The 27,143-nt window shown below is 39.5% G+C and overlaps 1 protein-coding gene across 1 annotated transcript; it reads right to left on the bottom strand.

Annotated features, from left to right (window-relative positions):
* Positions 1-81: 81 nt before the first annotated feature.
* lrrc1 (leucine rich repeat containing 1) lies at positions 82-25,900 on the bottom strand. Its single transcript, XM_049600408.1, has 14 exons — positions 25,295-25,900; positions 17,040-17,157; positions 16,309-16,387; positions 14,011-14,100; positions 11,162-11,218; positions 10,915-10,978; positions 9,887-9,961; positions 9,332-9,476; positions 9,025-9,143; positions 8,466-8,549; positions 6,051-6,166; positions 4,713-4,885; positions 3,500-3,639; positions 82-1,503 (listed from the first exon to the last, which is right to left on the bottom strand). The coding sequence occupies exons 1-14, from the start codon at positions 25,451-25,453 to the stop codon at positions 1,345-1,347; spliced, it is 1,578 nt and encodes a 525-aa protein (XP_049456365.1). The 5' UTR covers positions 25,454-25,900; the 3' UTR covers positions 82-1,344.
* Positions 25,901-27,143: the final 1,243 nt, after the last annotated feature.

Genomic DNA, 27,143 nt, shown 5'->3' with positions numbered 1-27,143 from the left:
GACTGAGACTGTCTTTGTTATTCTCTCTAAACTGAATAAAATTAAAATGAATAAGAAACATGTTTAGTGTTGCACTCTTTTTATTGATCAGTGGTTAAAGTCATCCAAATCTCCAGGCACAGTGCCCACGTGAGATCCGTGTTGTGCAGTTTGATCAGAAAATAATTAAAAACAATAAAAACCAACACTTGAACCAATTTTCTCTGGTCCACTTTTTGCAATCAATTTTAAAAACAAAATAAAACAACTTATCATGTACCATGTCAAAGAGTTTGAGAAATGCTGAGAAGTGCATTAAAGTGGAACTTCTAACAACTGGATGCCATCCTCACGGTACGAACCTCACTCTCACCAAACCTCAGATGATTAATCTATACAGTACTCTTTGTTAAAGGGAAAGGAAAACTTGCTTTAAAAATATACAACTGTTTTTGGCATCTATTTGAAGAACATTGCAAAGCAGTGAAGCACAGCACATATAAATAAGACAGCATTGTTACTTCTGCATAATTAAGCTGCAGATGAGTAATTAGTGTTTGATGTGCGGTACTTAAATCCAAACTTGATTAATCTATTTATCATCCAAAAATAAATCTAGATGTTTTACAGATGAACAAAAAGAGGATTCAAGGCCATCCACTCACCCAATGACAATTATATGGATTGAATAAGACATCAGTGACTGCGTTTTATTTATTTCTTTGATTTTTTTATAAAAGAAAAAAGTACCAAGTTTGAAAAAGAGAAAAAAAAAGTTTAAAAATCTGCAACTGATTAAGAAATTTGCTATACATTTTATTTACATCTGAGCTGCCAAAAAGTATAAAAGTATCAATATTCACAAGAGACTATACAATAATCCTTAATCAGTAGGTCCAAAAACTCCTGCTCTTATGTTTGCCCAAAATGTAAAAAGTATTCACCCAGTGTTTTAAAAATAGATATAGAACAAATATATATAATACACTTAAGAAGGTTTGACCATATTATAAAGACTTAAAATAGTGCAACTACCTAATGTATGTTTTTAAAAAGAGGCATTTAAAAAAGGTAATAACTCTTTAAAATATCTTTTTAAAAAGGAGCGTCTCTGTGCAGATTATTGCTGTGGACATTAATTAAAAAGAGGAAGGCACAGCAGCCCTGGTCGACTGGTCAAACACGTTTTACACAGGACTGGAGATGGAGTAAGGTTACAGGCGTCCCAGGGTTTAGTCACAGGAGGGGTAGGCCACACTGGGGTTCGTAGGTAGAAGAAAAAAAAGGGGGGGGTGGGGGGGCTGCGGGGTTGTGCAGGACAACACTGCGAGACACAGGAGGTAAAAAACATTTCTGAGGTAAAGGTCACACAGACGTGGTCACTCTGTCTGCAGCGTTATTGACCTCGTTTTTGTTGGAGTCCAGGCCTTTGGCAGCGTTCAGGTCGTTGCGGAGGTTCTCGGCTGCTTTCTTCATCGTCTTCAGCTCGCCGGGGTGAGGCGTGGCCCGTCGAAGTAGTGTTCCCTGTGTGAGGCAGAGAGCTTTAAACTAGTGGTACATTTATATTGGTCAGATGTGTTGTAACTGGTGAGCTTAGAACAGTTCAAGGACAAGGTAGTTAAAGGGTAACTAGTATTTTTCAATCTGGACTCTAGTTCTTGTGTCTAAGTGTCTAATGGAAACACCAATTTTAGAAATTGGTCCAGTAGAGAGCGAGAGTACTGAAGCTGGCAGCGGCCGAACAGGCTGCAATTCAACCACTCTGGGCACTCTGGCCATCAATTAATGTCCACTAAAGTGCTTGTTTTGCATCTGACAGGCTCAGATTGTTATTCCTAAGTGTCAGACAACATCATGAAATGGATCCCTACAGATAGATATAGACCTTTCTGTTAAAAAGTAAAATCCTTTTTGTTTAACCAGAAACAACCCTAAAATCACAATTGCCAAACCCACCAGACTCCATTTAAACAAAGTAATGTTATCCTGTATAGAGCCTGCATATCTTCCCACCTAACTGGGTGAATTAAAGGTTCATTTCAGTGTTATTTCATTGACGAAAACTATGACAAAAATTATTTGTCAACCTTTTTTCTGTGACCAAAAGAAATTCAGGCTTGAATTATTTTCTGCTTCTTAACAGTGAGATCAATAAGTCGGAGTTTACACTGAACCTGGGTTCAAATCCCAGTTACCTCAGATAGGTTATTTGTGGTGTCAATGTTTTTCAGACAATAAATAGAGAGATGTTGAGAGCTTTTCAAATGATGATCAGTAAGTGTGTGATCATAATCATCACCCCTTGAACCTGTCAAAAACTGCTGGAGATAGTTTGGAAGTGTGTAGAAACTACTTGTAGTCGTAGAAAAAGATCTCAAAATGAAATTTTTATACAAACTGTCACCTTGACTATAATTTCTGACAAATGGATTAAAGATTAACAAAAACATACAGAAAACACAATGACTAAAAGTTCACTAAAATGTCATGAATTTTCATCTTCTAAAACTAGACTAAAACTATTGAGGATAAAAATGACTAAACTGTAGCTAAAACTGATAGGCATCTTGTCTCAAGACTAAGACTGAGATCTAAATATAAAACAGCTGTCAAAATAAACACTGGTTCATTTCAACCAAACCAGAGCTGAAGATTTTTGGAACAGTGAAAATACGATAAAAGACAGCTTTTAAAAATTATTTGTTTCTGTTGACTGTAGATGAAGAGCGGTTTATGATGATGAAATTAGTGTTTATTCAAATGGAGTCTGGTGGTTTTTGGGTTGGCCATTTCAGGAATGTTTTTGGTTAAATTTAAAGGATCTAACAAAAGGTTTATCTCCGTTAGGATCCTTTCCATACTTTAAACACTTAAAATAACAATCTGAGCCTGTCAGTGACAAAAACAAGAACTTCTAGTGGACGGAAACGGACGATGCCACCATGCTCAGACTGTTTCGCCGCTGCAGCACTCTTGCTCAGTACTGGACCAATTTAAAAAATGTTGTCTCCATTAGTGACTTAGATATGAGAATATCGGAAAATAGCGTCCGGGTAGAAAATTACAGTAGTGAGTGACTCTTTAAAGGTTGCCTCATAACCGAGCATCACTACAAAATTACTTCATGCAAATGTCATTTTTCTTGCAAGTAGCAAAATGCAACAGAGAAATGTTAAATAAGCTTTTTTGCAACAAGCTGATGTTGATGTGCTGCTGATTTTATGGCAGTTTAACTTTTTAGGGGAAACAGAAGAATATACAGTTTCTAGCTATGCTTGTGGGGAGGCTCTCTATCAGCCTATCACTGTGGTCCCAACTAAAATATCTCAAAAACTATAAAATACATTTCAATTAAATTCTGTGCAGACACTTATGGTCTCCAGAGGATTGAGCCCACTGGCTTTGATCACGACATTTCCTTTAGTACCACCAGCAGGTTAATATCTGTGGTCTGGAGTGAAATATCACCAACTACTGGATGGACTGCTGTAAAATTTGGCCTCGAGCTTGCTGGTCTCACCTTATCATCATCGTCCTCCTCATCATCATCCAGAAAGTGAATGGCACTGATCCTGTTCACGGCTTTGTTGTCCCACGTGTCATCTGCCATCTCATTGACCAGGCTCTCCAGGGCTCCACAGCGTGCGAGATTATCAGAGCCTGGTTTTCACAATAGACAACACAATTTGTGTTACTTTAATTCATGCACACATCAGAGTTAGAGAGCACGAGCTGAAGTCAATATTTCAGCACATTAAAATCAATATGGTTGTTACCGATTGCTTATTCACAATCTGCCAACTCAAGAAATGAAAGCTGTCACAACCCAGCACTCATAAGAGAGAGCCTGAAACTGCCAGATCACAGTTTCAAATCCCGGCTTAGTCACAGGCTTACAGCAACACAATCTTCCCTGCCCCCAACCTCAGCCTCAGCCTCACTCATCTACCCTCCACCAGTCTTATCTACATCTCTCACACAACAGAAAGACAGCACATCACAAAAATGAATGAAAACATTTCTTTTTGAGGGGGGAACAAACATCTTTGTCAGTGCAAAATGCACGAATGAGACATTTGCAGTGAATCCCGGAAGATTTAGGCGCAAGGCTGTGAATGACAGCAAAGGAAAATTACAATAAACTGTTGTATCAGGCGGAGATAGGGCCGGCCCTCAGCACATCTCTACACCCAGTGGGCGAGCTTTTAATGGCAGCAGGCCAGTTGCTGCTAAGCCTCTTTAGCTGTCCAATCCACCGCATTTCTGAAAAACATAACCAAGGAGGGCCTCAAGGGACTGGAGAGGCCCTGATCTGTCATAGGCTGTGATCCCTTACAGGACTTCATAATCAACAGATACTGCAGGGAAGGATCATTGGACGCAGAACACACTGTGCTTCCCCAAGCACATCATGTGATAATGTCATCAAAACCGCGGGGCACTAAATACTCTGAGACGATGCAAGAACTGATGAGGAATATAACTCAAACGTCACGATGGTGCCACCAAGTCATTTCACTCTAGAAGAGCCCGACACTTAAAGAGCATGGAGACACTGATCTACTTGGATGTATACATGTACAAACAGTGAACATGGAAAGAAACACTGTTCATGAACACATTAAATCCAGTATAAGAAACAGTCCAAAACTGCCTCTAATAATACCAGCGATTCATGAAGGTTGTTCAAAACCTCAGGATTATGAAGGCTTCCACTTGATGAAAAACGTTACCTTTATTGTCCGGTTCACATGGCTGTTGAGGCAGCAGCACACAGGTGAGCACCTTCTCGCCCGTGTCAGGATCCTCATCGGTCTGAAAGGTGAGGAGAGGCTGCGACTGGTTCTCTGACAACCACAGGGCTTTGAGTCGTAGCGTGGTCAGTGACAGTGGTAAGTGGGTGAGCCTGAAAAACAAACAGGATATAAATCACCAACTGGCTCATATCACAGAGGACATAAAGAAACCATAACACACCTGCAGGGTTACAGTTGTTTTGACAATGCGGGGGAGGGAAAACACTCTCCAGACACAGAGGTGAACGTATGTGACTAAATCAGCAGGCATTGCTGCAGCTTTCTCTGAAGACAAAGCTTTGACTAAAACAGGTAGCGGCAGAGAAACGAAGACAAAACAACCTCTGACTGACGATGAGTAATATGGTGAAAACGTTAAGATAATCTTCGGGCATCAGAAAGTTGAAAACGTATTTATCAAGTAAGATTAAAAAAATAATAATAAAAAAAGAAAATCATGTTTCAGTATGTGCTATACTTTTTTCCATCATTATTATTCAATCACAAAGTCTTCCAGTTAGGGCTGAGGGATATTTTTTGTGTGTGTTTCTCTGTGATGATTTTATGTCACTCCTCTGAATTTGGAAGTGTGATCATCACACTCAAGACTCCCTTTCGATCAGTTTTTTTGTCAGATATCAATCAGAGCTGCTCAGATCAGATCGATGGATTAGACCAGCAGCTGCTACAGAAGTAAGTGAAAGCAAACTTTCTGTTGCTGCCATTACACAGGTTGGACCTAGAATCAGACTGCAGTGCGTGGTTTCCATTGGAACGCAGCAAGTTTCATCCAAAGTAGGTTGGAAAAACGATAGACAACACTATAACTGTATGGATTAACGAATGGTTTAGTTTCACTTTCACTGCACTTAGCACTCTGCTGCTCCGTCTATGCCCAGAGTACACTTTGCCACAAGAGAGTGAGAGAAAGAGCAAGAGAGAGACACAGCTACAAAATTACCAAACACTGAATGCTGATACTGTGGCAGTGAGCCACAAGTAAATGAATGTGTGGGAAACCCTGTGAATATAATGACTAAGTGTGTTAAAGGCACATAAAAGAACAGCTGGGACAGTATGGTAAGTTAAAAAAATTACATTATTTTACTGTAATGCAGCCCTTAAAAAAAGGACAACACTTACATCATACTAAGATAACCAAACTCTAAGATGGTATCGAGTCTCATTTCACAGTAATGATAAAATGTAGCCATATTACCCAGCCCTATTTCAAATTACTTGAAAAAGAAGATGTGAACATGCTGTTGAACGTACCTATTTCCAGAGACGTCGAGCACGTGCAGTTCTGTGGCTTGTGACAGCTCTGACGGTATCCTTGTCAATCTGTTCTCCCGTACGCAGAAGACATTCAGACCGTTGCAGCCGCCAATCTAAGTAACAGAAGAGAGAACACGATTAGGCTGTATGTCAGTCACAGTACAGGTGTCCTGTGTGGCATAAAAAAATTAGGCATACATACAGGTTTTAGTTGCTGTTTTTCCCTTGCTAGTAAAAAATGCACATGTATAAATCTGCCTTTTAAATAAAGCCAGGACAAAAGAAACCAGAGTAAATCTGTTGTCAGCGTTTGTGCACTTTGTTCCAGAATTAGTGATCTCAATGGCAGAGCAGTTAAATGTCAATGGGATGTGGCAGAGGGAACTAAAATTAGGAACAATTAGGCCCATGTAGCCAGACAAAGCAGAGACTTGATGGGCCAGCTAGGCTGCAGCTGTAATCCATTAATCTGCTCAGACACAGACCTGAGCAGGATGCAAGTACTGTAACAGAGATTCATCATGTTAAAAAGAGCAGGTTAAGCTTCTACACAAGGTAATATGATTATTGCATTCATAGAGTCATCAGTAAACAAAGAGTAAGAGAGCAAACAACATATCAAACGCGTCATTACATCTGCTTCCATGTAAGCACGAACAAATTTCAGCCAGGAAAATGTGTTATGAGCAACCAATCAGCAATCAATGGAATCCATAAAACTGGGCCAATGGTCAAGTAGCTCTCAGAAAAGCACAAATCAATACCAATACCGGGCCATGGTTACACTGTGATTGTTAGAGATGTCATGCAACGCTGGTTTGAGAAAACGGTGACGCCATCGATTCATTATCTAGGCCAACTGTTATTTTTCTCCAAACACTGCACTCTTTGCATCATTAAAACACAGGGGGCATTGTACTACGTCTGAAGAAGCCTTTCAGATGAAGCTTTAAACCAGGCGGGTCTTCACTTAAACAGACAAGAGGTTTAGAGAAGAATGTCACATAGAAACACAATGGAGACACTCAGACACAGAGCTGAGCAAACCGGAGGACTGAGCAGCAAACGTGAAACGAGAGAGCTCGACAAGTATGAGCACTATTGATCCAAATGTGAATGAACTTTAGACGGTGAGAGCCAATGAAAATCTCAACAGCTGCATTAAACAATTACATAACAACAAACACAGTCTAATTTAACAGCATTACATCAGTGTACTCAAACAGATTATATTTGATTAAAGGAGAAAATCACAGGTTTGGATTTAAATGTTACAATGCAGGTCAGAACTGAAGTTTCAGACCAAACTCCGCCCCCTGTTGGCCTTAAACTAACTTTAGTGACTGTTTAGATCTGAGAATATAAAACATGTCCATGTGTGCCATTTACAGGCAAACAAAGCAACGGCTTCTGCAAATTTGACACTAGGGCTTACACCACAGACTGTATAAAAATCGACGTAGCCACAGTAACATCACCCTTTGATTAATAGACTTCCATTTTGAAGCCTCAAATTTGGCATTTTGCCCATTTCTATCCTGGATTTTTGGAGCTAGCAGTGACCAAATTTGGAGAAGAGGGTGGAGCTGTGGAGGAGCGAGGGGTGGATTTGATTCATGGACTGTGGTGACACTCAAAGTATCTCGCCCTTAATTATGAATAACTTCAAGCTTTAACAAAATTTAAACGAGTGAGTTATATAAATATTCTCCTCCTGTACAGTTGTCTTGAACTGGAAGATTAACTACAGAGATCAAAACTGTTGTTTGTACCAGGCTGTTAACATATTTATTTCTGCTGTAAAGTTGGGCATTTTAACACTGGGCATCTATGAGGACTGACTCATTTCTGGAGCCAGCCTCTAGTGGCCATTAAAGGAACTGCAGTTTTTGGCATTTCCATGTTAGTTTAATTTTCAGCCTCTGAGGTTGTCACTTGGCTTAAACGTACACCTGCAGGCAAAGAGTGTTACAACTTTATTTATTTTCAAGAATCCTGTTTATGGTAAATATGTAATTTTTAGATTTTTCATTTAATATTCTAAACCTGCAAGTTGACTTTCTAACCTGCACAAGTTTTGTAAATTGTTTTATAGATACAAACTGAATTTATTTTCTGCTTTAGTTCATTTTATCCCAGTCCCTTTTTTTAGAAGGTCCTCTCTCTGCCTTGAGTCTGCGCTGGACTGGTTAGCTATCAATCTTACATTTTTAAAAACTCACATAATACTTACAACTTTTCCTTTTTTAGTTTAAGGTCATCAGTTGCCTCTCAGCATACTTTAACTTTTAGTGAAATTTTGTTTTGTTCCCAGAGGACACCCTTGGAAACCAGACAGTGTGTCTCGAGGGGTTTATCCTCAAATTAAGTTTGATTGAATATATGATACTGGTTGATATATAAAAAGCTTACCTCCTTAGGTAATGACGTTAGCTGGTTTCTGTCACAGTTGAAGTTGGAAAGTCGCTTTAATTTCCCAACGCTCCTCGGCAAACTCTGGAATTAAATCAATCAAAACAATTAGGAAGAACATAATGAGTTTTTAAATACACTAGAAATTTAATAACCACAAAAGCACAATAAGAGTATTTCCTTATCTCATTTGTCTCAATGTATTCCTGTCACATTACAGATGTTTTAAAGATAAGCGTTTGATTATGAGGCTGTGCTAATGTTCAATCAGCTCAGAAGCATAGCATAACTGGCTTATTGTATGCTTTGAGGGTTAGTGGTATAGCTTGGTATAAGGCACAAACAAATCTACACATCTATAACAATTTGATATAACTTAAGAGAATGAAAGCTATATCCTTTCATGACACCAAATCCATTATGCCTTCTGCTGCTGTTTTCATACTGACCATGTTTATGTATCTACATAGACACAGCTAATGAAAATTAACTGGTACTGAGCTGATGGTGTTTTCTTTAAATTTTAAAAGACTTAACAGTAATACAGTTGCAAACACACCTGTAGCTGGTTCTCTGTGAGCACAAGTTCAGTCAGGCTTTCACAGTTGCCAATGTTCTCTGGAAGATAAGTTAGCCTGTTCTGATCGGCTTTCAATATAGACAGTTTCCTTAGTTTTCCTTTGGAGAAAAACAAAAAAACAAAATGATTATTCAGGCACTGATCAGCAGACTGATGAAGCAGCTGCTGTGAAACTATAGTAAATGTATGCATCCATCTTGTAAAAGTATGTCAAAACATACCCAATGCAAGGTCTACAGATAGCATGATCATGCTAATGAAGAGCTAGGAGGGTTCACATGCTTACCAATGCTTTCTGGGAGTGCATCAATGAGGTTCTGAGACACCATCAGGTCAGTGAGCGACACCAGGCCTCCTAACTCCTCCGGAAGTCGCTCCAATTTGTTTTCTGACACATCCAGACACAACAGGCTTTTCATGCTGCCCATCTCCTAAAGTTGTGAGCAGAAACTCAGGGTAAGCAAACATGTACTGTAGGCTACAATCATATGGAGGCAAATACAGTCTAAGAGAACAGAGTAGAATCAATGTTATCCATGCATTTACTACATTAACTGTCAGGACTCAGGCCATGACAGACATATGTGGCATCTCTATAATGTTTTCAAGAAGAGATATGTCTTACTTTGGGGTAGTTAATACAAATGCTCATGTTCAAAATTGTAGTTTCTGATTGTATTTGAACACTTACTAAGGTGTGTTGTTCAAAGCCAAATGTGTACACAGTAGTGAAAATACACTGAAATACATTTCATATGAATGTGAAATTAATGGTGGAACTCTAATTAATGCAGAGACAATAACAGACTCTTAAATACAAGAAACAAATTAATTAGCTTACCGAGGGGATTTCGACCAACTGGTTTCCGTCCAGCCACAAGTCCTTTAAGCTGACAAGACAGCCTATTGACTCTGGCTATGTAGGAGGAAGAAATATGGGGATTATGAGAGTGAGAGCCAGGAAAACAGAAGAGAAACAGACAATTGTTTGTGACAATGTACTTATTTTCCTTTAATCTAAATTACAAACACAATGCACACACACTGCAAAGTGCACCGAAGCACTAAAAGTCAATTGAAATTATTGCACTTTGACTATAGTAACAATGTACTGAGTTACATTCTGTCTGTAGGCTCTATTTCATCTGATGATACGTGCCATACTGTTAACTCTCTGGCCAATCAGACAAAGCCCTCGTCATTAGGTAATGTCTGGTTGGTCAGAATCCGCACACATGTGAGCGATGTTTATTGGAGTAGTGCTGTCGTACTACTCAGCATTGTTGAGGGAGGGTAGTGAAGACGAAGGTGCAAATGCCAGAGAGGAAGTGTTGCCTCAGAAAAAACAGCATGTCAGCCATCTGGTAATATTTTGGATACAGGAGAGACGACGTGGCACAAACACAGATACTGTGCAAGTCTGAGTCCAGATCTGAGAACACTTAGTAGCTGCTTATTTATCGCAAGTAATATCGTTATCATGATATTCCACTACATTATTGTAAATCGCATATTTTCCTTATACCCTGCGGTCCCATTTAAATGTACACACCACTGAGGAATAAATTAGAAATAAAATAAAACCCTTAAGGAGCCATTTCTTGACAGCCTGACTTTGCTTCATCTGTCAGTAAATCATTCACCCTCAGAGCCCGACCGCTCGCATAAGATTACAACTTAAAACCAAAGCTCAAAGCAGATGGCCATCCTCCCATCTGGGTGATAAGAGGTGAAAGCTATTCTCGAGGGATGCTAATCTACTTGGACGTGACAAGAAGATGGGAAAAGTTTAGTTCTGCTCTTTTTGTAAGCCATGTGGCGTTCTCCTGAGTAAACAAGGTCCCCTGAAAATAGAAAATAAGAACTTACCAAACTGTACAGTTCATTATTTCCTAGGTCAAGCTCTTCAAGTCTGTGGAGCATAGATAGTGACCTGTGGATGACACATGCAAGAGAAGTCAAAATAAAAATGCAGAGGCTTGCCGCATGTTCCATAACTCATTAACCTCTGTTAACAAGGGAACGTGGCTCATGTCCATGATGCGCACCGTTAGAAAATACAACAACATACATATAGAGATATCAACATAGTCATTGCAGTTGGCTGAACACTTACTCTGGTAGGAATGTCAGCAGATTTTCTCTGAGTTCTAGTGATACCAAATTGGAAAGGCTGAAATGGCAAAGAGAGAGATGATTATACGTTTCTGAAAATACCATGAAAACATGAACTGCAGTGTCTATACATCCTAGGAAAACATTATACATGATGCTCTGGGTTTGTTAGAGATTGCTAATCGAAGCTAAAAATGGTTGTAAAATGTCTCCTTGCGATCAGATATCTGAGAACAGGAAGTACTTGGGAGGTGTGCCAGTCTTATCAGGGCCGTGAAATTGCGGTGGCATAAACAACCGCTGCAGACTTAAAATGAAGAGCAAGATGTCTAAATGGCTGTCACAGGCCAAAGTACAGGGTTATCTCCTTGCGGCGCTGCTTGTGTACGTCTCAGTACTGTGCATGTACCCAATTAATGGAGGGTTTTATGACAACAAACAAGTACAGTACAAAGTCCATCTTGTTGATCAGATCCCAGACTAAATAACACAGCCGTGGCATGGTATTAGAGATGGGCTGAGGAGTCCACGAAAAGCCTTTCCATTCATAATGTGAGCAAATAAATGTTTTACTGAGCCAAAGGGATTAACAGAATCTAATAGGTATGTTTGAGCTGGTTCTCACAGGCTGACCCTCAAATGTGACAACATAAAACACAACAGCTACTTTCCCTTAATCTTGTTTTTTTCATTCACCACAGCAGCAGCAGCAGCAGCAGCAGACTGCCAAGCTAGAGATTAAAAGACAGACAGCAGCGATGATGAAAACAACCGCCAAACTGCATCAAGTGTCTCAGGTTTCTGTGAAAGCTTCTTTTTTTGGCAGAAATCTTTCCCATCTCAGGAGATAAACCACTGATGTCATTTAACCCCTTCAACGTTAATCTTATCCACTTCTAAAAACCGTGTTTTTCATTACCCTTCTTCCCTTGACAGTGAGCAGGCCTTAAGTCACTGCGTTATGTAAGACAGATATAGGACATATGTGGGGCACATGCCGTACCATGAGGAAAAGGGTGTTAGGAGATCTCTTGAACTCAAGCTGACTTTGTTGGAAGGAAAAGGTAACCCCGAGAGACTGAGTGCAAAATCTATCATATATACCGATTCATATTGTTGCTACCCTTGTCCATGTACAGCTGTTTCCATGGTTTAATAAAAAAAAAACATAAAAAAGAAAAGGAGAAATAGCTTTTTTAGCCAACTAGGTAGTCTACAAAATGTAGATTTCTGAAAGGGGGAGTCATTTTTTTAAGATAAATCTTTTGGTGGAGATGTCAGAATAACTTCTGTGCATGAAAAACACAGTGTTGCTAGGTAGCACATGGTTTGCAAGAGGGCAGACCACATATCAGAAGTATTACTTAAAACATTTCCAATGTAACATTGAGTTCAAGGCGGGCAATATTTTAATCCTCACTGACTTTGACTTACTGTTTTTAGGTTTGATTTAACATTTTGCAGAATATGTTACAACTACAGAACCTAACGATCACACAACACAATCACAACGGCTTTAGCCCATGCATTTATAATCCATTAACAGCATAGATCTTCATCATAAAACCCATCTAGTGGTCTGTGTCTTCCATGAAATCTAATTTAGGTCTAACAGTACAGCTACACACTGGATGTATAGAAAAAACAGATTAACATTAAGCCTGAAAAGCCCATCTATAAGCAGCATAGTATTATATCTAAGTCTACAATCCTGACTTATAATCACTAAAGGAGCAAAAGGAATCCTTTCTTGAATCAAATTCAGGCTATCGTCCGCCAGCCATGCATCATCCCCCAGAGGTTAAGCAGCAATCCTTAATTTATAGCACCGTGGCAAGCCAAGACAAATCTCTGTTTAGTTTAGCTCCAACTGTTTCAGCAGTTGTCTAATGTTTAAAATATGCCAACCTGAGCACTGCCAATAATTATTTAAAGTGTAGTACTGGACAACATCAGCACAAGTTTCACTGTAGGTCAACATCAGAAGAAGTGCCTTTAAAGAACATGGGTTTACTGACATCAATTCTGTCCTAAAAATACATACAAACAAATAGTGTCTGACTTTTTCCAGCAGTTACATCCTAGCACTTTCAACATCAGTCAAATGTTAAGATATTATCAATGTTTCTATAGTGATTTCATCCCTTAAAATCTACCCGTGTAAGGGTTTAAATTCATTTTCCCTAAATTCCAAACTTCCACTAAAAACATCCCTCGTGGCATTTTGACCTAAAAGCACATAGTTCTGTTATTAAATCCAATTATAACTAATCTCAACAAAAAAGGAGACCTCATAGGAATAAGAATGTTGGCCAGACATGCCGCTTCACTACAGCAGATTATTTTCACAACGAGTGTTTGGTTTTTATGAGCAAAGACAATGCGGCAAAGAAGAGCACACTGACTGGTGTGTATGTGTGTGTGTGTGTTGGTGTGTTTTCCCCAGTGCAGTGAGATTTTAGAAGAATTTATTACAATCAGGGGAGAGACAATAGAAGTCCGAGCATTCTGAAAATGTCTCTGCTCATGTTTAGTGGTTTGGTTAAGCAAACATCTGCGTTTTCAAAACAACTGAAAATGGATCACTATTTAATAGTATCTATTGAATGCTATTAATTTAAAGGTAAAATGTATGACCATCCTAGCGAGACCATAGAAGCTAAGGCAAAGTGTGGGACAAGGAAGTGCGGACAGAGACAGGTGGGATGTGACAAAAGTGCCTTGGAGGTATCATAACTATATATGCACCTCACTCAGGCTGCCATAAAACACTGTGTGGAAATACTGAACTGGCAGAGGCTTGATTACACTCAATATGTCAAAACAAATATGAGGAGGGCATTTACTTACTTTCCAATGTTATCTGGAAGAACTTGCAATGAAATATCATTGATGGAAAGGCATGTTAGATTCCGTAGCTCTGGAAAGCTTTCAGGTAATCTGGAAAAAAAAGACAGGCAGCAAAGTGAGATGCTGGCAGAAAAGGAGCGCACGCACACAAATACCTGACATTAACTTGTGGATAAATATTGGACTGGCATTTCACATCTGGCAAGAGAAGAGGATTCTAATTGGATGTTGTACTGTAAGTTAAGCAAGAGTTCACTACACTCCAGTCATAAACTCTTGATAAGTTGATATAGTTTATCTGTGCTTGTTGCTATTCATCTTTGCCCTCCGCCATGACCTTTCCATGAAAAAAAACACAGCTTCATAATCAAACATTTTAACTTGTATATGAACTTCAAAAAAGGAACAAAGGGAGTCAACTTCAGGATGTAAGGCTGCGATTACACGGGACAACTTGCTGAAAGCTCCTGGACAGTTTTCAGTAATAGTTTAGTTATACAACTGCTACACAAACAGTGATATCAGCAGTATGTAGGACACGGCAATAAAAGTCGCCCTCCTGAAAAAAGGATAGTGAGTGCCCATATTTTCATTGTCTAAATGGACTCATTAGGTGTTTGTTCAAGGCAAGCAGGCGACTTGCAGACTTTCTTTTGTCAAGTTTTTACTTTAAAAACCATTATCCTCTTTAATATTGCAGGCCGGCCAGATGGGACTACTTAGATGCTAGCTGTGGTCACACTTTGATCAATAGCCATCCATTTTGGTGGCAGCTGTAAGTGTATTTTTAATTGTCTCTGAGCATCCAACATAAACGTGGGCTGGTGAGACAAATAAGGCCACTTCTGCTCAAATATTCTCCAAATCCATTATTCAGAGTAAATAGAAGCCAAATCCTATTAGATTACACTAATTTACAATGTCTGGAGATGCAGCAGGTATTGTATGTTTTTTCAGGAAGCAATCAACAACATTTGCACAACTGAAAATCAGCCTAGAACCTGCCATCAGTCCCACAGTGACAAGTTCTTTAACAACAGAGCTCAGATAGATGACTAAATCATAGCTATTCATATTTTCTGATGCTGTAAAGAGACAATTTTGTCAATATTTTCACTTATGATGAGTTAAAAAGCACATAAAATGCTTATTTTCCATTAAACATCATATGTGAGTACACCCATAGTTGTAACTGCACCTTTACTATCAAACTGTTAAAGACGGACTGACGAAAGAGTGGAAAATTAGGTTACTACTGTGGAAAAACAGCGTTTCTGTCCGCACGCTTGTGTGCACTTTAAAAGTATTGAACACCACTGCCTTTGTAATACTATTCACCGTTGCCTCCTAAACTATATACGGCAAAGCAATGTGGGTTTGCCCCTGCTGAGGTGCAAATTAGACTTTGTCTCACCCACACAATGAAAAGCATAATATGCACAACCTGCAATCTGTCAAGGAGAGTGTGTGGATATTCACAACAGCAGGGAATCTGCAAAAAAAAAATATCATGCAAACGTACAAAGCAAACAATGGAAATAGAATCTCCTCTCCGCAAGACAGACAAATCTGGATAAATTGGTCTGTTTATTAAGGGGAAGATCAATAACTATCAAGTATAAAAATCAATATGAAATGTGACATGTACGGCTTTGGAATGTTACAAACCGTGACTGCTGAACATTTTAGGAAAGACCAATATTTCAAGGAATGCTTCATCCCCTAAATGATCATTTGCTTTTCAATTACTCACCCTGTGTTACTCTGTTTCTCGCATGCCTCCACAGTGAGAGAAGAATCCAAAAACGGAGAAAATTCTTGATGAAGTCATAGAGGGTTGTGTTTAACAGCAACACTGTATCAAAACATTGGTTTACACACTTTAACACAGCTTGTGCAGTATAATCAAAGTCTCGTATTCAGCTGTATGCTGCTCAGTACTTCCCAAACACATGCATTTTTGCTAAAACCTTACTATTCAAAACACTTCCACGTAAACTGAGCATATGACTGAATAAATCAGACTTGGATTATACTGTATGGGTTGTGTGAGAGGTTTGTAAGCTGATGTTCTGATGTAGTTTTGCTGTTCCCCGTTTCCTCTGTTTTCTGATTCTTCGTTCACCATGGGGGCAGGCGGGAATAAAGTTTCTTCCTGAATTCAATGCAACACAGGTTGAGTAACTGATGTGCAAACTATCATTTGGGGAATAAAGTTATTCCTTTAACTATTAAATATTCCTGGTGGATTTTTCTTTTCTTTCTGCAAAGTAACAACAACATAATCTGGGGGACTACCTTGTTAATGGATTTCCACTGAAATCTGCCACTTGGAGGGCTTTGCAGTACGAAATGCTCTCTGGAATTTCCATAATATCTGAGAAAAAAAAAAAAAAAGACAATGGTTACCACACATCGAAATCAAAAATAAATATATGATAAAATCAGCAGTAATTAACATGTTAAAAAATATATATATTGTAAAGACTGTGGCTTTAAGCGTAAGTAATAAATGACAAAAACATGAAATGGTAAATCTAATTGAGGATAAACCTGATTGTGCAATAGTTGTGTTACTCAAGTCTCACTCTTCATTACAATGCATACAATTTTGACCAAAGCAAAAAAAATGTACTATGGTATGGTTAAAACATCTCGAATTAATTAGGACTCAACACAAACAGCACTGTGTGTTAAACGTCTGTTTGCACTTTGCTTTAACTTCTGAATTTGGTTTTGCTCTGCAGCCACAACTGTGAACAGCCCGCTCTGCTGCAGGAGAACCCGCACCAGTGTATCTAAAGAAATATGTTCGAGTTGGGAGATTCAGGCTTAATGCAAACCATGCTTTATTTTTATGCGTGTTTGTTGCATCAGCTTCACTGACAAGGAGTAAATCTGTCAATGTGATTCATTCGCTGAATTTAGTGCCGTCTTGCTCAACTGTAAACAAGTATGCTCGCAGATATGAAGAAAATGTGCTATAATATTCTAGTTTACTTTGGTACATCAGCGTTTTCCCTTCTCACCATTTCGAGAGACGTCCAGTTCTACCAGCTGCATGAAGTTGGCTATTTCTGGTGGAAGTCTCTGGATCTCGTTGTCACTCAGGCCAAGTTTTCTTAGTTTCACCAGCTGGAAAAATGGCTGAAAGGTGAAATGAAACACATGTTCAGTAGAGAGCTTAAAATGGTTTCACATTTTAGCAATGCTGGTGCATCCTGGACTGATTACATAGTTAGACTTTTGTTGAGCCAGCAACAATGCCTGGTAATTATTGTTCACCTGATGTACCAGTATCATCTCTAAAAAATTTTGATCAGCAAAAACACAATCTCATATCTTTGATGTTGGGCGAAGAACATTACTTTTGCTAAGGGTGCTTCAGTAACTCAGTCTGATAGATTACATTCTATGCAATAAATGTATTACATTTATACTCAACAAAATATATCTGTTTGGTGGCACACATGATAAACTTATACTCTGATCAGCATCTTAATAGTTAAGCTGTTATCCCAGTACTGATCTCATAAATACTCAATAGAAACATCCAGTCCTCATCTGTGTGTCTTGACATTAGACATGCTATGTTATGGTAACTGCATGGCTGCTCTTAACAGATGAATAGCTGCTTGTCGCAGATGACATTTTGATACGTTAGAGCAGGAAAAGCACAAGCGTGAATAATACAACAAATGATGGCTTACTGTCACAGAGTTGAGGCTTACTGGGGCACTTTAATAGAACAGAGCCATTGTTATGATATGTTGGTAAAACCTTTGCTTTTCCAGTCAAAATGTATGCTTGGTGGTTGTGATGCATCAAATTTGAATCGCAAGCAGGCTACAGCAATGACTAGACATTGACACAATGACTGTCAGTGACTTGAGGTTTGATTGAAACCAAAAGCCAGACAGAGAGTGAGGTTTCATAATCAAAATGGATACAATGATGAGGGCCACTCTGCAACCTCAACGTGTTTTTCTTTCTCTTCCATCAGCTAACAGACAATAAAGACTTTTCATTATCCCTTTATCCCCACAAGACAAGAGGAGTACCTTGCACATGAAACTTTTTGTTGACTTTGGCTGTTTTTCCCCCCTGCACTTTCAATTCTTTGCTACATTTGTACAACCTTTGCAAACATGTCTGGTGGCCTATTGACAAAACACTTCCTGTTTCAGTGATAAGCCACTTTTTGAAGGATTACAATTAACAGGACGAGTGCCTCACTGTGAGATATTTTGATTCTTATTCAGCAGGCTTTACCGTGGATGGCTGACAACAAGGTTTTACTTTTTGAAGTCTTAGTTCTCCTACAGACCCCTCTCCTCTCTACTGTGCTCTTCTAACACCATCAAACTCAATGCCGAGCCTCAGATACAATCCGTGAAATTGTCTGAAGAGGTCCCGGTCACAGGTTGCTACTGAGCAGTAGAGATCATCTTTGTTGTCAGCTTGTATGAAAGAAAGATCCACTTGGCACACTTATTTAATGAACAGAAGCAATTATCACAAGCACATACTTGACGCCCAAAACAAGAGCGGGCAGAACCTCGCCTGTGTGGTGGTAAAGCAGGTAGCTCACAATACTGCTTCAGGTTCCCTGGATCTTTTGGTATGAACAGAAAACCACCAGACTTGTGAATTTCCCCTCTGGCCTTTGTATTTCCCTGCTATTGCACGTCAGCTGGCCATTAGTGCTCCTCAATGAATAGAGCTACTAAATACATACAATTCTCATTCAATGATTCACTTTAGTGGACTATTAAATATGCTTTGTACTCTTTTGATGTCAGACGCACATTTTTAAGTGTGGCTAAATAAAAAAGGTTGTTCTCTATTCTTTTGCACAGGCCTGTTGCACTTGTTGCACAAGACATGCAGCAGTGCAGCACAATGACTGTATATTCTGAGCAGACATGATTACAAAGTTGCAGGTTTCTGTTTTTCCTATAATCTTGGTATACTCTTTTATGCTGCAAAATGTGTCACCATTGGCATCCTTTGTAACCAACATAAAGTCAAGGTCCAACAGCTTTTTACAACCACCTGTTCAACCCTTAAAATGTTTTAGGTAGCATATGCTGTGGCTTTTGACACTATTAGGGCCTTTAGGAAAAATGTGTCTTCATTTTCAAGACGAAACTAGACCAGTGTTCCTCTTTGGTTCCCGTTTAGCTTGCTGTCCTGGTTTGTTGTCCGCTCAGGTAAACTCATTATCCACAGGTTGCTGGATCTCAACATGCTATGATGAACTGATGCTGTTATAAAGATTTATAATATCAGTACGGCTGGTGCAAAGACGACCCATGCAGCTCATTACTGTAAAATTAGCCTCACTTTTTCGACCAGCCTTAATGACTTCTGATGAATTCTTTATGACTGTGCCACTTCCGATCATATTTAACTCTACCTCTCTCTAACTACAGAAACCAGTGCTCAGTTTCTGCATGTTTAATGTGGGCAAGGAAGAGAAAAGCATAAAAGCTATAATCACCTGCACATCTGATCCTGGCTAATGTCAGCTAGGTGTGAATGCAGTCTGTAAGATGTGAGAATAAGAACTCATGATCAGGCTGCTCATAATATTCAGACCACATCCAGATACAGATCACATTTTAATAATGTGTGCACAATAAATAAGGCCCAAGAGTCCAAAAGTCAAACTCCACCCTATTACAAATGCACGTTGTTCCAAGGTCTTAAGACAGTTCACACAGTCTCTAATCCATCATTTCAAAGCAAACAAACCTGTATTCTTACAAGGAATTAATGTCTGTATGTGTGCTTTTGCATCCTAACCACCTTAATCTCACTTTCACTTACAAAACACACCGTGGGTGCACTCTCTGTCTGCTAAGTCTCCTGATCTCAAGTGCACAACTCAAAGATGTGTCTTTTGATATCATCAAGGGAGACCTGGCTTGAACAGACTTGTTCATTTCCAGAAAACTAACCCTAACTGTAGCAGATCAGGATAATAATACATAATAATAATGTTTTATAGTTGACTACGGACATGTTTACTAGCCACTCCTTCGTGACACAGCAATCACAGCCGGAAGCAAATGCAGGTGCTCTGAATCCGTCAGTATCAAGTATTCAAAACTTTCAGCTTAAGAGAAAACAAAGGTGGCTTCGTTCAAATGCCTGTGGCTGGGTTTTGTCCCATTATAATCCTCTTCATAACAAGAAAGACAACCAGAGGAGTAACAAAGAGCCACACATAATTTTGTCTGTATCATAAGACTAGGTGCAGGTTTACTTAAAGTCTTGCATTAGCATACTGACAGCAAACCTGTTCTCCCTGTTGGTGTCATTCAGCGCCACGCCCCAAACAATCACCCATGTGTGAAACACAAAAACCAAAACAGGCTGAGTCAAGAATACGTTAAACATTCTCTCAACTCCCGAGTCAATGTTTGAATCTTCAGTTTCACCTTCAGCACTGTTTGTTAAGGAACAAGAACAAACCTGAAGGTGGTTTGTGGGAAGGGAGTATGTGGATTACTGCACTGCAAGGTATCAGCAAAGTCCCTTAAATTACTAATAACAGACAAGACAGATGTTTAGCAACAAAATTCTTACATAACCTAACCAAAAAGTTAGAAAATCAGCATTAAATAGTGAGAGGCTTTTTGCAAAGCCTCAACCCTACAGCCATAAAAACATAAGTAAAATACATGAGTACTGAGTGCTTAGCGGAGTCTCAGTTACATGTAGGTTACATGTGCATATGCACACAGTATTATATGTCACAGCAAAGGTCAGAGTTTAAAGTCTCTAGACCACAACCTCATGTCAGACTCGACAACTGCTGCACCTTTATGATGCTTTATCTTTGCAAGAACATCCTCTTGTAGATCATACTGAGAGTTAGTAAGTCAGTTTAACCCCCCCAGCTTCCTGCTCTGGGATTCATGACACCGCTTCATTTGCCACTTCACACATATCATAAACCCTGCTGCTTCCTGTCTCAGAGTAGTTTCTTCTCTCCATCACTGCCACCACTGTGTGTGAAAGGCCTAAGCAGTCCCCAAAAAGCTACTCATGCCTCAACTAGGTGACTGTTTTGTCCAACTATGAGAACCTAAAACCCAAAGATATTCAGTATGATTTCATAGAAGATTAACAAAACCAGCAAACATCACTTGTTTTATTCGACCAACAGTCCAAACCCTAAATAAGTGTCCTGCAACGGGTCAGGTACTCCAAGTTTCCTGGCAGGTAACCCCCAAAAAAGTGATTTGCAAATTGCAGGTGGTATTTTTGTCTAAATTCTATTTTTGGGTTCAGCAAAAAATATTCTACTAAATTGTATCCTGAATTACCTTTTTTTTTTTAAATGTAATATCTTACTTTAACATGCATAAAAACAACCCCAAATGATCACTTTAAACATCCTACCTGACTGAATTACCTATCTGAACAGTGCATAAGTATGTAGGATTTGTGCTTTTCAGTCAGTCCGCAGATCTTGTGTTGGGTTGCAGAACAAATTGATTATACGTACAGGTGGCAGGGCTGGTGCAGTATCACAGTTCCAGTTCGAGAGCGGGTCTCAAAAATCAGACACTTGCAGGACCCTGTGCTTAATATATGTAGTTTACTATCAAAGAAAAGCATCACATCCTTTCACAGAGGAAGCTGCAACAAAAGGATGCTTAGCATTTTTGCCTGAGAGATGATGATTGCATTAGTATACACCTTGCAGACAGTCAGGCTATTCAAAGCTCTTTGACACAGCCGCCCACCCACACCTCTGTCTTTCAGTTTCACTGAAACTGGGAACAGTGGAAACTGTATTCATTTTTAAACTGGACAAAAAGGCAAGAGCATTTCCAGTGAGTCTCACATTCCTATTCTCCTTCTTCTCACTTAGTTTCTTAGTTTGAAGGCTGTTTAGTAAGCTAACAGCTACTGTTTACAGACCCGAAGGATGGTATGTATCCTGAGGATCAGCTGCTGGAGGGAAACTTTGGAGAAACAAGTTACTGTTTGCTAATTTGGTCCGCTGCCTTAGCACAAACAATACATAAAACAATCAAAGAGACAAAAATGTGCTGAGAGAAATGGGGCCTATCCATACACAGCAGATTTTTCTTTGTAAAACTATTGAAACTAGCTCAAGATCAACTTGCCTCATCTTGTTACTGTAGAAACACACCTTTGCTGTTTCATCTCACCATTAAGACTGCTTGTGCATGTTTTCATCTGCCTGCTGGTTCAAATGATTGACTTAAAACATGTTACTGTGTCTCTGTTACATCATTGTCACTTCAGTCATAAGTGGTCAGCGTTTATTCATTCAGCCACCTCAGAGGCAAATGTGATGAGGCCACACAGCGAGCACTGAACTGGACTGATACAAAGGTTCATCCAGTTGGACGTTTCTTGAGTTCACTCAGCAAGCATTGATGACATTAGCTACATGCCAAAGAGCGTAATAAACTCTTCCTCTTGTCGCCACCCCTCTACCCTCTAAACATACTCAGAATATTTCATAACTGAGCACAGAGATGCCTACACTGTCACGTAGTTGTGTCTGCTGTCACAATGTCGGAACACCTGCGATGAAAGGCGAAGGTGAGAGGGTTTGCTTTTCCAGTATCTAGTTTGTCAGGTGTATTGTCTACCATGTGTGTCGGTTTATGGTTTTATTGGACTGTACTTAGCAATTTAGGTCAATGATTCATTATGTCTTCATTAGAAAACACTAGCACATACAAATGCATCACTGGGGCAACAACAAAACACATAATGCCGTCTTTGTTTTCAGTCAGAATACCTGTTCCTGTGCTTTTCTCCAATGGACAAAGTATGCAGTGTGACACAGCCATGGGAGGTTGCTCACATTATCTCTGTTCCATCACATTTCTATGGACATGCCAAGCCCAAAAATATTCTCTCAGCACTCTTTTCTTTCCTCTATGGGTCCTATGAAGTGAAGACAAAATCACTGTTACTACTGAGATTAAAAAATTAAATGAACAAAGCTAATTAAACCACAAAAAAGGCTGAAGAGCTACTAGTCTTATTCATGGTTGAGGATTAAGGGATGTATTCTTTAAACTACGCATTTGTGAGTGTAATAAAGACACGCCAAAGGCCAATCAGCTTTACATCTGACCCACCGTGACTTCAATTATATGAGGTCTCCAACCTTATACCATAATCTGCCCGCTTGTCACAAACAGCTGTAAACCCAATATATTACCAAATGCACTCCCTGCGTTTGAAGGTTACATTGGGAACGCAATTTTCTCAGGCTTAAAATACACTCTCCAGAGTGGAACTGAGAGCGCCTTCAACAATTAAACCGGTTTGGCTACAAAAGTTAAAGGGAAAATGCAACAAAACCACAAAAGTCACTCATTCTTTCACTGACTGTAGCAGGTCCAGGCTGTATGTCTGGAAGACGCCACAGGTTACACTCTGGGATCTTCAGTTTCGAGCCCCAATGCAGGGAAACACTGCATGAAGCATTCGTGCCGATGGGAAAAAAAAACTGCAAATCCTTTAGCTAGTATCCCACTTAATCCAGAGCACTAGGGTCACAAGTAAGAAGGCTGGGCTTGTGTATCCCCACCTCACCAAGCATGTCAGTAATTCACACAGAGTAGCCCCTGCAGTCCTCCTACACGGATTCCATCAAGGAAAAATAGAGCGATGATTACTTCAATCATCATATGATTCACAATGTGTGCGTCTGTCTGTGAGGGGTTTTAGTCCAAGTTCTGCTTGTAGTGACTGACTTGAAAGATGACTTCATGTACCTATGAATACAGCTCCACGGTGGATAGACGGTGTTTCATTGAATACTTGGAATCGTTTGAGTCATTGATGAAGTAAAAATACCACATACTTGCTGGTTACAGCTTGTCCAGCGTCGGGATTTTGCTGCTTATGTCAGAATGAATTGCATATTGTTGGGTTTTAAATGGTTGGTCTGGACTAGAATTTGTTGGGCCACATCTCATGGCCTTCATCAGCAGACAGCATTTGTCTGATTTGTAGTGAAAAAAATAATTCCAGGATCAATGACGAACTTTCAACCTTTACATTACCCTTGAGTCAAACAGCTGTCTTATTTGAACAATGAATGCCTCAGTCTACTTTAAAATCATTCCCACATTACTAATATTTCTCTTAATATAAATCCAGAGGTGGAAGAAGTATTCAGATCATTTACTGAACTAATAGTACTCATAACACGCTGCAAAAATACTGCACTACAACTAAAGGTTCTGCATTATCCTTACTTGAGTAAAGTATTATCAACAAAATGTGCTTAAAATATGAAAAGTACAAGTAATTATTGTGCAGTAAAATGCTCCCTATCACAGTTTATAATTATTATTACTGTTGCATTCATGCATACGTTGCATGTTACTGCTGAAGTTGTGCTAATTTTAACTCCTTTATATCGTGTTGGGTATTTTAACCAGCAGCAATGCATCATATACTGTAGGATCATCATCATGGTAATCTGAAAAGGCTGTCAGAAAAAATGTAGAGGAATAAAATTACATTTGACTCTGAGGTGTGGTGAAGTAGAGGTATATATTCGCATCAAACTAAAAACAATTAAGTACAAGTAACTTATACTTGTATTTAAGTACAGTTCTTGAGTAAATATACTTTCCTTTCACTACTGTTCATTTACCCAACTCCACAATGGAGTAAATATTGTACTAGAGCACCATTACTCATGCCTCTTAATGTTTATCAGGGCAGTGAGTCATAAAGATTGTGACCTTACATTTTATCAATATTGTTTAACTCCCTGAAAGAATGGGGTGTTAAATGTTCTCTGCATGCAGTCATGGCTGTGTGTCATGCAAAAAGCATCAGGGTTTAGAGACAAAGGGTCATGGGTACTTCTGGCCTCAGCACGGGATTACCTGCCCTAACAGGTTTGACATATCAAACACAATGTCAGGGCTTTGCAGCAGCCATGAATGCAGCAGGCACCTGGGGCTGAAATAAAAATGTTTTATGATCAAACCCCAGACTGTGACACATGCGTGTAGTTAACCTGTAGTGCGGGGGAAATTTCCACCTACACAGGGTGCCTGCCTTGCTGATCTTGTGTAATTATTGTCCCCAGGTCCCACCAGACTCTCACGGGATGCCTGATCATCAGCTCAGTTAGCAGCTCTGTGTCACAACCACTTTAACCGGAGGGACGCATTTCATGTTGCCAAAAATAAGCTAACGTTACCCTGCCCCTGAACCTGCCATTAACATTAGTGAGCGGAAGCGGTTTTCTGCTTACCTTGGGCAAGTCTCGGAGTTGGTTGGCATCCAGCAGCAGCTCCTCCAAACTCCGTCCGTAGCGGTAAATCTCATCGGGCACATACAACAGGGAGCAGTGGCGTTTATCGATCATCTCAACATGACGGTTGCACCGCCACAGGGGTATACAGTGAAACATCACGGGGGAGGTTAAATCTCAGACCCGTGCGATAAACAAACAGCGGGGAGGACGGGGGGATGCAACAGATTGCTTCGGCGGGACCGTCCTGGACTAAATACACCGTCAAACACAAGTGAAGCGGAACTCACAGGCAGGTAAACACCGAAACTCCAACTGAAAGTGAGTCGCGTTTCACCGAGCTAACGTTCGGCAGCTCGCGACGAACATGGGAATTATTCTCCGTCGTTGTCTCACTTTGGTTAGTTTGTAGGCACCTGTTTTTTTCTCCGCTCGGTTCCTCGTCACACGTCGACCTCCGCCGCTTCAAAACGCCCTCTTTTTACCGTATATAACCCAGGCTACATCTCCGAGTGGAAGAGGGTGGCATTCTCGTTTTTTCGTCTCGTCCCGGAGTTAATTTCCTCTCCCGTCCAGTTTCTGACCCGGAACATTCACTCCCTCATTCCAATCCTACGTCATCAGTCCTGGCTGCTCCTCCCTCCGGTCCCTCCTCTGGATAGTCCCGTCCCGCACAGGGCCGCTCTGACGGGACACAGAGGACCGGCAATAGCCCCGAGGGCCCCCCCGGGTAGAGGGGGAGGACGCCCAGATTAAAAAAAGAATTAAAAAAAAATCTGCACCTCAAGTGTATTAAAATATTTGAAGCACAGCTGTAGTAAAATCTACTTTATAAACTTTATCTAACCCTTTTATCCAATTATTTCTACCTCAGTCAGGAGTTTTTCCTGAGTGTTTTTATTCCTCTTTAAACATGAAAAAAAAAATTTGAAGTTCTTTTTTTTTTTAAACATACATTTTCAAGGAGTTTTTCCACATGTCTGCCCAGGTGGACACCTTGCATTTAAGTTTTCAACCTAAGAAAAATTATGCATTGACAAAACTGTTTTCACAACAGATGCTCAAATTACAGTGCAAAAACAGTTCCCAAAATGTGTCAGGTTTTCATTTGTGCATTATTATAAAAAGTTAAAGTAAAAGGACAAAGATATGTATCCAAAAACAGAAGACAGGGGAGAGAAAAAAACCCACACACATACACAAAGAAAAAAATATTTAAATTAAACATAAGGATACTATTCCTTAAATATATACAATGAGGATGAACTTAAACTAAATTTTAGGACATTTTTACATACAAACATATATTAATAAATTCACAAATTGATTTAAATGTGTTTTAATGCTATTAAACAGTGTGTTCGCATGATTTAATATATTCTAATACTGGTCTGTTCAGTGTAATGCAAAAGCATTTAATCTTGCTCCTGACTCCTCATCTTCTCCCCTCTGTCTTTCCAATCTTCCCTCCTAGCCCCTCCTGAAATAAAATATTATTTCTGTTACCAAAAAAATGTAAATTACATTCTGTTAACATTAATAAATTGATTTACAGCCCCAAAAAGTCACTGAAGATGAAGTGTTTTCATGAACATCAAAGTTGCAGTAATTAAAGTTAATTGTATTTGAAATATATCCAGCTATGCGTGATGTCGACTTTAGTGGACAGATGATTCATCGCAATTTCCTCCCACAATAAAATCATTACTTGGACATTGTAACAACTGTATGATGTTACCTGATTTTACCAGATTTTGTTAACCTGCAAGAGTCTCCTATTATAGAAGGACTGGCAAGACATTCTTGAGCTGCACATTTCTTGCAATCATGTCAGCCATCTTGATTTTAA

The sequence above is a fragment of the Epinephelus fuscoguttatus genome, linkage group LG16 (genome assembly GCF_011397635.1).
Source record: "Epinephelus fuscoguttatus linkage group LG16, E.fuscoguttatus.final_Chr_v1".
Classification (NCBI taxonomy): Eukaryota; Metazoa; Chordata; class Actinopteri; order Perciformes; family Serranidae; genus Epinephelus; species Epinephelus fuscoguttatus.
The sequence above is the reverse complement of the archived record's forward strand: the minus strand, read 5'-3'. Positions and strand labels throughout refer to the sequence as shown.